The sequence below is a fragment of the Zonotrichia leucophrys genome, chromosome 7 (assembly GCF_028769735.1).
Source record: "Zonotrichia leucophrys gambelii isolate GWCS_2022_RI chromosome 7, RI_Zleu_2.0, whole genome shotgun sequence".
NCBI classification, from domain to species: Eukaryota; Metazoa; Chordata; class Aves; order Passeriformes; family Passerellidae; genus Zonotrichia; species Zonotrichia leucophrys.
Window position 1 is genome coordinate 37,867,458 of NC_088177.1, and position 12,913 is coordinate 37,880,370.

General features: G+C 44.2%; 1 protein-coding gene across 11 annotated transcripts in view; it reads left to right on the plus strand.

Moving 5' to 3' along the window:
* Positions 1-12,913, plus strand: part of AGAP1 (ArfGAP with GTPase domain, ankyrin repeat and PH domain 1) — a 335,965-nt gene that overhangs the window by 164,339 nt on the left and 158,713 nt on the right. For all 11 annotated transcript variants that reach the window (XM_064719066.1, XM_064719067.1, XM_064719070.1 and 8 more), the window contains one exon: positions 914-1,006. In XM_064719066.1, the coding sequence (XP_064575136.1) occupies positions 914-1,006 (93 nt within the window). The remainder of the gene's footprint in view (positions 1-913; positions 1,007-12,913) is intronic.

The following is a 12,913-nucleotide window of genomic DNA, read 5'->3' on the forward strand; positions in this document are numbered from 1 at the left end:
CTTCCCGCCGGAGCGGGCTCTGGCGCGGCCGCGGTGTGAAAAGCACGCGGAACTGTTTTCCCATTTCCCGTACTGTGTGAGTAATGTTCCCATTGGAAAGTAATGGAGTGAAGTTGTCACTTGTCAGCGCAGTTATTAAGGAGGATGACTCTCAGGTCTTCTTTTTGAAATAAAATAAATCCGTCAAAATCACCGCTGCGCCCGTGCGTTCTGTCGCAATAGCGGGCTGCGATCTGAATAACTTCTTCACATTCCCAGAGAACTTGAGAAAGCCATGAAGGGAGCGCTGTGACCTCACTCCTTCCAGCCTTGGAGGAAGCCAGGATAAAGCAGCTCGGGTTTTAGACATTGGTAAAATTCTCCTCGTGCTGATTTTTCCACACCATGTTCAGATAACTTTTTCCAGTCATTGGCTTTTCTCGCAGTTGCAACTTTCTAACTGTCCCAAAGCAGAAAAAAAAATAGTAAGTTGAAGTCTACATAGTCAAATCCAGCATTATAAAATCGTATTTCTAAATAGTTGCTGACATTTCTAAGAGCCACACAGGTGTGAATTAAATCTATGCATGGCTATTTTAAATGTTTTTAATGAGGAGATGGCACATTCATTCCCCTTTGGAGCTGCTGTTGGAAACTTCAGAAACGTGTCCTCTGATGTTGTGGGTCTTCAGGCAGCGAAGCTGAAACTCTTTAAACCCAAATGCATTTCAAACTGGTGGATAGTTGAAATTTATGGGTGGTGGATGGGAAATTTATTCATTGTCAGGATGGTTGTGTACTTGTGTAGATTCAATTTTGAGCCTATATTTACCTGCCAAAGTATTTTTTAATTGCCCCGAAAGAAAAAAAAGGCAAATAAAAGCATCCTCTGTGTGCATTTAATGGAGCACAAACTTTTCTTTTCGCTCTGCAGTCTCGGAAAGGGAGTGACCCAGACAAAGAGAAGAAGGTCCTGGAGAGCAGAACAGACAGCATTGGAAGCGGCCGTGCAATCCCAATTAAACAGGTAATGCCGAAATAGTTGTATTTTATTTTTTTTTTCTCTTGCCTGCTTTCCATAGTTGGGAGACAAGACACACACACCTCGGGTCCGGGCAGGCCGAGCGCCGCCCGAGCGGCGTTTGATGTGCGCCGCTGATGAATGTGGAAGTCACTCACTTGACATCAATTAGGAGAGGTTCCTATGTGTATTAAAATAGGATCATTAGAATAAGAAGAGGGAAAATGTGACAACAGGCCTAATGAAGTGCAGTCTGCCGGCCTGCATATGGAGCGGGTTTCTAGGCTGTGCTGGCTTCAAAGCTGCCTTTGTAGAGGGGGCTTTGATTGGGCCGAGTGCTGCCAGGCGCAGGGTAAATCAGATCGCTCGACAAGAGCCCCTTGTGATGGCAGGAATAGCCTGATGTGGCCCTAATTTGCTACCACAGACGGACATCTGAACACAGTTTCAGGCTGCTCCCTAACAACGAGGCAATTAGTTGTGATAATCATGGCCGGTGTGTCAGCTGCGCGCTCTTGTTTGTAATTTGCTAATGAAGGAATTGTAACTTTGATTAGGTTCAGTTTCATTTAGACCTTATTATATAAGAGAACGTTTACAGCTGTAATGTGTGGCCTTAATTAAACTTTCTCATTACACAACAGGACTTGAAGCCGAGGATTTGTTTTGGTCTGTTTTTACTAGCCTAGATGCACTTTCATTAGCCTGGAAGCTCGATGCTAAATTGTAGCTGGGAACACTCCTTTGAAAGGCAAAAGCAGTGCCAGCCTTGGATGGGAAGTGTTTGGGGAATGAGATGATTTACTTGCTCAAATGAAATGGCACTGGCTCCGTGTGGTTGAGATCTCCACATTCCCATGGAATGCTTCTCACACAGTTTCTCTGTCAGTGTTTCCAAGTGTTTACTCACGTGTTAGAGTTGCCTTGCTAGAGATAAGCTCCCTTTCTTTTCCACTTATTTTCTCTCCAGTTGTTTTGGTGCCTTTCCTGCTCTCCAGAGGCTCACTTGCCTCTCCTGATCTTCCCTCAGCCCGTGCCTTATCTGCCAGGCAGCCCTGGATGTCCTGTGTGGAGCTGGGTTTGCATATTTTGGGGTGTTTTGTGCTTTTCCTCTGTTTCTGGATGTGAGGAGGAGTTGATTTTGTACCCTCAACTATTAGCTGTGATTCTTCTTCCTGAAGTCACTCTGAAAGACTTTTTGGGACCATCAGGCAGCAAAAATGCTGTGGTGTGTGAATCTCTAGTAGGCAAATTTTAATCAAGCACGCTGCAATCCAGAAGAGCAGTTTGAAAGCAGAGGAGTTCAGTATTTGGCTCTGCATTCAGGGGAGGAGATTCCAGGCATTTAAAGCAAGCTGCAATTTTATTTTCCTACAGCTTTTGTATGGTACAGGATGGGTTAGACCGGCTGCAGTCCTTTTGGGTAATGCTAATTAAACAAAAGTGCAGCTGAGAATGTAAAACTGAGGGATAGATGTGCCAGTATTTATTCCAGGCATACCTACTCTTGTTTCCTAAAATGCTGTTGTATGGAATGAATTTGATTAAAAATACACTCATAGGAAGAGCATTGTAAGGGAAATATTGTGAGTGTGATTGTGCCACAGCGTGTTGTAAAGAAATATCCCTTACAATATCTGCAATTTCTGTATGGAAAAGCTCTCCTTGCAGCCCTGCCTGTGTACCAAATATGAGCAATATTTTGGGAACGTGTCCTCCTTGTTAGTAATCTCAGTTATGGTAATTTAATTTTGTCACGTACAGGCCATTACCCACAAACCCTTGATGTGCACCTCAGCAGGTCCCTCCTGTTCTTTGGGCTTTGGGGTGGGATTGGAGGTTTTTGCAGTGCTGCAGGGTGGCTGCTCCCAGTGGGATTTCAGATCACTCTCAGATGTCAGGAGCAGAGATTTTGGAGGCCTGGTCAGTAGAGATGCCTCCAGGTTGAGTTGCTGATACAGCCCCACATTCCTGGGGGCTCAACAGGTGCCAGGTCCAGGGAGCTTGTGGAGTTTGTGAGGTCCCCAGGAGGAGGTGAGAGATGAGAATCTGACTCCACGTTCTCAGAAGGCTGATTGATTATTTTATGATGTTATATTAAAGAATGCTATACTAAAACTATACTAAAGAAAGAGAAAGGGTCTATCAGAAGGCTTAACAAGAATGAAATAATAAAAACTGGTGACTGACTCCTCAGAGTCCGACACAACTGGCTGTGATTGGTCATTAATTAATAACAATTCACATGGAACCAATCAAGCATTCACCTGTTGGTAAACAATGTCCAGGCCACATTCCCAAGCAGCAAACACAGGAGCAGCAATCAGATAATTATTGTTTTCATTCCTCTCTGAGGCTTCTCAGATTCCCAGGAGAAGAAATCCTGGCGAAGGGATTTTTCAGAAAATGTGACAGTGGCAGCAGAAATTCCTGCTGGGAAAGTTGGTGCCTTTTATTTCATGCCTTAACTGGGAATAAGACAGATGTGGAAGGGAACTTCTCAACCTAAAAATCTTCATGCTGCTGTTCTCCTTAAGGTGAGAAACATCATGATGTTTTCTGTGGCAAATGGAGTCACAGAGCCATAAAGGTTGGTAACGCCCTGTAAGATCACCAAGTCCAGTGTTGGAACAAGCACTGCCAAGGCCACCACTAACCCATGTCCCCAAGCACCACATCCTCATGGATTTTAAATCCACTGCCCTGGACAGCTGTGCCAATGCCTGATCACTCTTTCTCTGAAGAAATTTTTCCCAACAGCCAACCTGAACCTTCCCTGGGGCAACTCGAGGCTGTTTCTTCTTGTCCTGTCTCTTGTTCCTTGGGATACTTGGGATAGAAGCAGAAATCTGCTTTCAGGCTGCAGCATTCCCAGGATTGCTGTGGGAGAACAAAAGTAAACAATAACATCAACAACAAAAGCTTTACCAAAAAAAAAAGCAAACAACAAAACCAAACCACACCCACAAACAAATGATAAAACCTCCAACCCAAACAAGTTCCTTGGAGGCTGGAAATGTTCTGGTTTTGAGGAAAAATGGAATCTGTCCCAGTGAAAGAGATGCTGATCATTCTGAGCCCCAGGAATGGACCTGCACAGCTGCCAGTGGGTTTGGGTCAAAAGAAGGCAGGAATTGCAACCTGCTCCTGCATTCCTGTGCTTGGTGCCTGAATCCCTGTGGGTTTAAGGGAAATCCCTGAGAGCTTGGGAGAGTTTGGATGGAGCAGCCTGGTCTAGGACAAGGTGTCCCTGCCATGGGCAGGAATGAGATGGGCTGGAAGGGCCATTCCAACCCAACCCATTCCAGGGTTCCATGAAGGAGGTAAAGTTGTGAATAGCCGGCTTCCTTCCAAGGAAACACCTCGTTCCTTCAGGATTTTGTCCTTAACTCGGAGCAGCCTGGTCAAAAAGAGTTAATGTTCTTATTCTCTGTGTCCTTTCTTCGTGGTAAAGCTGGTTTTTCACTGCAGTGCTAAATTTGGTTTTATTGGGCTAAGCCATATAAAACTGTCCTGATGACCCTTCCTTGCTCCCAGCAGAAACCCAAAATGTAGGCAATGAAAAGCAGGTTTGTTTTTAAAGGGTGGCTGCTTGCTCCTGCCAAAATACTCTTAAAGTGAGTGAAATTTTGGGAAGGCAGGTTTCCTGGGGAGGTACCAGTACCTTGTGCATGCACAGCCACATCAGCATGTCCTAAATCCTGGACTTTTAGCAGATTCTGAGAACTGGGAATATCAGAAATGTTAAAAAATTATACAAAATTTCACTTGTGTGCTATTTAAAAATATTGTGCAAATCAGAGTCAGAAAAGGAGCAATCAGAGAAAACAGAAAAAGAGAAGTCAGAGCAATATTGGCTTCAAGTTAAAATCCCCAGGAAGTTCTGTACTTCTGAGAAAGAGATGCTTAAACTAAGAATATTTAAGCTATTTTCTGTAGCATTGCTAATAATGCTCTTAAAGTGAGTGGCTTGCTATGGTTGGAGAATCCTCCCTCCAAACTCATTTATTCTAGAAAAGAAATTTTGTTCCTGATAGCCTGAGTGAATATTTTGAAGAATATTTTGAAGCACACATTGGGCTGCCCACTTTTGGGGAATTGACTTTCTGGAATGGGAGTTTTTATGGTGTTTTGGGAAAATTACTTTGGTTTTTGTGGGTTTGGGAAATCTTTATCAGTAGGGCATATTCAAATTAAAAAAAAATGCACACAACAAGAAAAATAAAAGCAAGAAGCTCAGCTCAGCGGTGAGGGGGCTTGTCATGTATTAATTTTTCATTGCTGTGGAGAATTGTACATACATAATCACTTGATTGCAGTGGGAGTTAGCGAGCTCCTATGGTGTCATTTGCATAAATCTTGTTAAGTCAATGGCAGTTAATGAAGTACAAATGAGCCTGGAGAAGGTGACATGCAAATCGTGGGTGGCAGATGGGAGGTCTGTTTTTGGGATGGCAGCTGTGTGCTCTTTCTTTTTTTTTTTCTTTTTTTTTTTTCTTTTTTAAATTTTTATTATTTTTTTTCCTCTGTCCTGCCCCCATCCCCCCCAGACTGGAGTGTAAATAAATACATAAGAGCTGGCCTTGACTTTCTGCTCCCAGCCCTTCTTCTCTTTGCCCTTTGCACTTAATCACAGATGCTCACCAGCCATGGAACCTTGGCTGTTGTTTTACCAAAAACTGGCCAAAATCAGTGTTTGCCACCTTGCCTCCCCCCTTGGCTTAGCCTGGGAGGTGCTGTCCCTCTCGTGCCCCCAAATTGCTGCATCATTTAGGGATGACAAACTGGAAGCCTGGCTTAGAAATAAATGTTCTAATGGTTAGTGCTGTATTGATGACACAGTGAAAAATTTGCCATCCATGACTTGCAAAGGTGAACTTCAGAATCCATTCCCTTCCCTCAGTTTGCAAATGGCTGGATTAATGGAGAAAGTGGAATATCTTATTCAGGCTTTACTTTTAGGTGATATTTCAAATGACCTTCTTTGCCTGCCAGCTTGGCATATTTAAGTACATTAAAGTAATCTTAATGAAATTAGGTATTTTGTCTTTTTTTTTTTTCCCTTTACTCTGACCTAAAAATGGCAAATATTTTTTATGTCAAGGCACAGGGGTGGCATCACTGATTTGCTGTTCATGAAGAAGAGTTTGGTTCCTTGATGTACAAGTTACAGTTTTTCCTTAAGATGGGCATAAAGAAAACTCCCACTTCCCAATGTCCATTTTAATTTCATTTTAAAAATCATTAAACTCAGCAAAGGTAACTTTGAAGATGCTCTCATCAAATGTCAAACCTGGCATAAAAAACCTGTCACTTCTGCTCAGCTCCTTGCAGGTGTAGGTCAGTGTTGCCTCTTTTTTAGTAGTGATTTTTTACTTCCTCTGCTTCAGTACTATTGCCTAACCTCCTTTTTGAGTAGGTTGCTCCCTAACCTCATTTCTGTTCATTTTTAGCCCTAGCTGGGATGTTTAAACATCAATTATACAAATCTAGCATGGAATAGCACACAACACTCTCGTTATGTTGCTCCTTCACTGAAGCAGAGAGCTCATCCTACCTGAAACCTGTTTTCCCTTAAAACACCCACAGCTGTCTGTCCAGCTGTGGGAGCATTTCAGCAGGAATGGCAGAGAGTGGGAAATGGCTTCTGAAAAGGGATCATTGCTTCTTCCTCTGCCTCACTACTCATTTCCTAACCTCATTGTTGAGTAGGTTACTTCCTAACCTCATTCCTGTTCATTTTTAGCCCTGGCTGGGATGTGTAAGCACCAGTTACACAAATCTAGCATGGAATAGCACACAACACTTGTTATGTTGTTCCTTCCATTGAATCAGAGAGCTCATCCTACCTGGAGCCTTAAAATAGCCACAGCTGTCTGTCCAGCTGTGGGAGCATTTCAGCAGGCACGGCAGTGTCTGGGAAATGGCTTCTGGAAAGGGATCATCTGCCACATCTGCTCAGTCAGAGCGATGTCCTTAGTCATCCTCACTCCCACAAGAGCACCCCAGTGCTCCAGGCAAGTGTCACATCCAAGACTGGCTGTCCTCACAAGCAGCAAATGCTCTTTGCTCTTTCCTGGCTGCAAATGTTTACTTGGAGCCCACCAGAAGAGAGAACAAACAAGCAGTGATCTTAGCAGCTCTTCCTGCTTAATTCATCTGACTTGACAGGGTGAAAAAAGCCATCTAGAGGAGCAGGACAGACAGATGATGCTACAGCCACCGGTGCCAGGGCTTATCTGATGGCTTCTCTCTGAGCTCACCATCAGGCTGTGCTTTGACATAAAAGTGGCTCATGCAGGTAAGGGCCAAAAGCATTTCAGGAGGAGGATGGCAGCAAACATGTGGAGGGACACAGAGCCCAGATTTGCTTCCATTCCTTACAGCTGTGTGTTTGTGCACTGAACCCCCTGTTCCACTGCACACACCCCCAGCCCCCTGTGCTGCTCCAGAACACAGAATCCCTGAATGGTTTGTCTGGGAGGGCCTTAAAGCCCATCCAGTCCCACCCCCTGGCAGGGACATCTTCAACCATCCCAGGCTGCTCCCAGCCCCATCCAGGCTTGGGCACTGCCAGGGATCCAGGGGCAGCCAGAGCTCCTCTGGGCAGTGCCAGGGCCTGCCCACCCTCACAGGGAACAATTCCCAATTCCCAGTATCCCATCCATCCCTGCCCTCTGCCAATGTGAACCCACTCCCCTTGTCCTGGCACTCCCTGTGAAAAGTCTCTCTCCAACTTTGTCCCCTCAGCTCCTGGAAGGAGCCTTCTCCAAAACTCCTCCTGTTTGTGGTTTTCCTTCCTGGTGCTCAGGTAGGCTTGTGGGCTGCTGTTTGCAAGCCAGGGTTGGGAGTCTCCAAGGAGCAGCTCTGCCAAAGTCAGAGCTGATGTGATTTACAAGGAACTGGCAGATGACATGGTTTGATTTATTTATCTCCAGCGTGAGGTGTAATTTCCTCTGTCACACGTCTGTCTAATCACAGTAATCAGTCTCCAGATCAGCTTGTACAAACACCAGGGTATGGTTTTGAGCCAAATACTCTTAGTGCTGAAATCCTCTGTGTAATTCCTCTGCAATTGTTTATAATCAGAACATACACATTTTGCTGTTTTTTTTTTTTTTTTAATTAGCTGATTACCAGTTATAAAATGTTTTGTACTCACCGTGGTTCTGTAAATTGTTAACTGGTTGCTACCAGTATAATTAAATATTTCAGAGCACTTGGCTATGGCTGCATTGAACTGTGAAGAAATAATGTTATATAGCCAATCAAAAAGAGATACTTGTAAACTCATTTAAAGCGTCAGAGTGTGTTAGGACTATCATGGTGATGCTTATTGCAGGAGAAATTAAAGATACAGTTTTGTGCTAAGAGGCAATACAGAAATTAGTTCCTGAATTAGTTGTTAATTGATTTGGTAATTCCCTGGGGTCTGCATGCTCTTTTTTCCTTTTTCGTTGTTGCATTCAGTTAACAGTGACTATTCCCAGTGCACTTGAAATATTTTTTCCAATTAGATCAAATGTGCCCTTACATCAGAAGAATGGCTTCAGCTCCATGTACCTGCCTGGAATAATGTTTCATTTGACTGTGAAAGCCAGGTTTGTGGGTTTTTCCACTTGATGAGTTGCAGGTACCATCCCAAGAGAAGCTGTAGTCCTTAGAATTCGCAATAAAACAGCAGTGAAAATCTCTCTTGGGCGTCTGGAGCTGGGAGCTCCTGGTGTTAAACCCTTCCCTTGCCCAAGGATGTGGTTTCAGTCCAAGGGCATGGCCCCTTCTGCCCCTTGGCACAGCAGGCAGAGCTGGGCACGAGCCTCAGCCTCTCTGATTGAGAGAATTCCTATTTTCCCTCATGCATCCGTTTGTCCTGCTGGATCCTCCCATCTGCTCCCTCCTGCTTTCTGGGGTTCTCTGGTTTCCCTTCCTGCCAGCTCTGAGGGTTCCAGGAAGGAGCTGCAGTTTGGTCCTTTGGCTTATCAAGATTGAATTTCTAATATGTTTCATTTAATTAGTCTCCTAATTTTTCAGAGTACCTAAAACATGGGTTTTCTGTTTCACATCTGATAAAATGTTGTTATTTTATCTCTAAATGCTTAAAATACCCAGGACTGCCATACAATGATAGTCCCAACCATTCTTAGAGCAAGGTGAGCCCTCTACAGCTGTTCCACAGATGCACTTAAGGGTTCATAAATGAAATATTATCAATGAACTTCTCAGAGAAATTAACTTTCTGTCGTGTTTTTTAACTTCCCATGGCAGTGACCTGGAGCCAAGTGTGTATTTAAATGTTTATTAGTGTTGATTTGGGCAGGGGGCACATGATTTCAAACACAATATTCCATTTATTTGAGTGACCCAGCCTCAAAGTGGGCAATGATGGAAAGTAGCCAGATCACCAACTCTAAAAACAGAGGGAAATTTTGTGTTTTATAAATGTGTTTCCTAAATTTTTATATATTAATGCCATAAGGGATCATAATTGCTTATGGCTGCCAATAAGGAGTGTTCAACTCCATCCTCCTTATTTAATTAATGATTTACTTCAAATCCTGTCCAAATGCAATGCTCTTGATGTTTTGTGAAAGAGCCAGGGACAAACCTGTGGGTTTGAGTAGCAGCTGATGATTTCCTAGCTGGCACATCAGGGGTGATTGCAGCTCTTGCTCATCCTTAAGGTTCAAGAGGAGACATTCCATCTTTTGTTTGGAATAAAGTGTTGATCAGGTTGAGCATCCTTGGAGAGGCTTGGAAGGAGAATGGAAGCAGGCAGGAGGAGAGTGCCAGGGGATCATCAGCCTATGCAGAAATAGTAGGAAAAGAGCTTCTCTCACCTAAAATATAATTTTTTTTTTTAAAGGGGGGGAAGATCCCTATTGTACAAAAGGAGCAGGTGCTGCTCTTTAGCATAAATCAGTCAGAATCTGTTTTCCAGTGTTCATAAGAGAAGAGAGAGGGTATTTGTATTTTTCTGAGGCTGTACCATGAATATGCTCCCTTTGTGGCTGGTGCTGCATTCCAGCAGAGAACAGACTCCCCCAAATTCCAGGATTTTGGATCCACTACCAATGCAGTAAGGCTGGAGCCTATAGGAGGCAAGCCAAGCAGTCTCTCTGGTGAGACTCTGGAGGATTTGATACATTTGGGATGTTCTCATGCAAATCCTGGAGTGTCCATGGGCCAGAACATGGGGAAGAGGTGTCAGAGTGCTTCGGTGGGGGGGAGGAGGGAATGAGCAAAAGCAATGGAGGTGTAAAAGAGAACATCAATAAAAAAAGCTGTAATATGACTTTAAAAAATTTATTGGAATTTTGCAGTGCTGAAATGGTGTAATATATCAGGGTGGCCTGTCAGTGTGACACGCAGAGTGACAGCAGTGAGGGCACTGAGGGATCTTCACTGTAGCCCTGAGGGTCTGAGCTGGCCCCTGGCCAAAAGCCTGTGACTGGAGGTGGTGCTTCAGCAGTTGCATCTAGAAACTGCTTTACAAGATGCAATCTCTTTATTTGAGCCACCCTTCATCTCCCCAGGCAATCAAAGAAACCCCACAAAACAATGGCATCAGTCAGTGGCTGAGTGCATGTGTTCATAACCACAGAATCAGAATATCCAGAGCTGGAAGGGGTCATGGATCCAACGCCTGGCTGTGCATAGATACCCCAACAATCCCACCCTGGGCATCCCTGGCAGTGCTTCCAAACGCTCCTCGAGCTCTGGGGAGCCTGGCAGTGCCCAGCACCCTCTGGGGGAAGAACCTTTCCCTGAAATCCAACCTGGGCTGCCAGAACTCCTGCAATGCCTTGTGTCAGCAGCAGCCCAGCCCTGGCATGGGGGCACATCCCCAAATGAGCCAGGAGAGCAGGAAGAACCCCTGGCTGTGCACAGACACCCCAACAATCCCACCCTGGGCATCCCTGGCAGTGCTTCCAAACGCTCCTGAAGCTCTGGCAGTTCCATGGAGATCCTGGCAGTGCCCAGCACCCTCTGGGGACAAACCTTTCCCTGAAATCCAACCTATCCCTGCAATACCTTGTGTCAGCAGCAGCCCAGCCCTGGCATGGGGGCACATCCTCAAATGAGCCAGGAGAGCAGGAAGAACCAGCCTTTTCTTATTTTCATGCATGAAATCAGGAATCAGAAAGGGCTGGGTTGGAAGGGACCTTTAAGGATCACCTGGAGCCAAACCCCAGAGAAGCAGGGTGCCCATGGCCTGGGCCAGGTGCCATCCAGCACGATGGGAGGCAGTGGGAAAACACCTTTGTTCTGAGGAGAATCCATGCACATCTGGGCTGCCTTTGGTGGCTGCAGCTCTTCTTCCTCCCAGGGCATGAGGAATTAGTCCTGAGGAGTGACACCAGAAGATTAAGTAGGAAGCTTATGACAGTTAGCAAGTGAGGCTGCCCAATAGACTGGGCTTGACACAATGATTATTAATATGTTGTAAAGATGTTTTGGGGATTCCACCATATCTGTGTGGTTGCCAGCAGAACGGTGACAGTTGCATTGTGGTTAATAAATTCATTTAGATTTATAAGCATTGTTTACAGAACCTGTTCGCCTGCTGAAACTCTAACAGCATCTGTTCCTTCGTACTAATTAACTGCTAATTACGAATGAGCTTTGTGTGTTTGTCAGTATAACTGGCTCATGCATTTTGTAAGGAACATTAACAAATTGATTTACATAGTGGTAAAGCAATCAAAAGAGTAAACTGAACAGCACGCAGTTAAAGCCCTTTAGCCTAATTTTTTTGAACAAAGCAAACTTTGGGCATTCTGAGTATTTTCATGATTCTTTTGCTCCCATTTGATTGTGTGGTAATTGTGTGTGAATCTGGATTGGGGGTGTTGGCCCAGCATCCCTAGTTTCCTGTTTTATGTTGTGGGTTTGTGTTTGTTTTTTATTTTAAAGCGTTGGCACTTCAGTGTGTGTAATGTGTGAGGAAATATTTTCCCAGAGCATAGTGAAGAATGGCAAATTGAAACCAATAAACGGCATGAAAAAGGAATATTGCTTGGGGGGAACAGGGAGTGTTTGAAACATGGGTACTCTGACTGGTTTAGATATTTGAAATATGTGTGGAAGTCCTTGCACTTTGATTTAAATACTGTTTTCTCTAAACCTGCATTTTAAAAAAAATCCTGTGACTACTGTAATTATCAGCAAATCTTTAGAACAGTCTCAGCAGCCAGGCCAGATGTTGGTACTAAAATATTTTGAGTTTAAAGAGAATGATTGGCACAGATTGCCCAGAGAAGCTATGGCTGCCCCTGGATCCCTGGGAATGTTCCAGGCCAGGCTGGAGGGGACTTGGAGCAACCTGGGATAGTGGAAGGTGTCCCTGCCATGGCAGGGGATGGAATTTGTATGGTCCTTAAGGTCCCTTCCAACACAAACCTCTCAAGGATTCTATAATGAAAGTGCAATTCTTACAAATAAAATCTCAGATTATTTTGCATGAGTTAAAACAGGGAGAAAAATATCTTATAATTTAGTGTTTTGTTTATTGCAAAGGATCCCTTGCATGGTGACAAATTGGGAATGAGTGTCATGATCAGATGACCTGGGTATATTTCACTCACAGACTTCCTAAAGCTGTAATGCTTGAAATGAACCTTGTTACTACTGTTAGGGAGAAGGCAAAAGTAATGCGAACACACACTTTGGGGTTTGGTTTTCCTGACAGAAGCTATTCCAGTGAGGAACAGAGAGAGTGTTTTATACAGACTACAACCTGCCAGAAAAACTCAATTGGTTTTTTGATAGAATTTCCAACTGAGTGCTTGAAGCAAACATAGCAGATGTAAAATATTTTGTTACAGCCTCGCTACATCTTAATTGAGAGTTTAACCAAATGTGTTTGGCTGAAAGCTGCAATGTGGGCTGGATCTGGTCTGTGGGGGTGTTAAC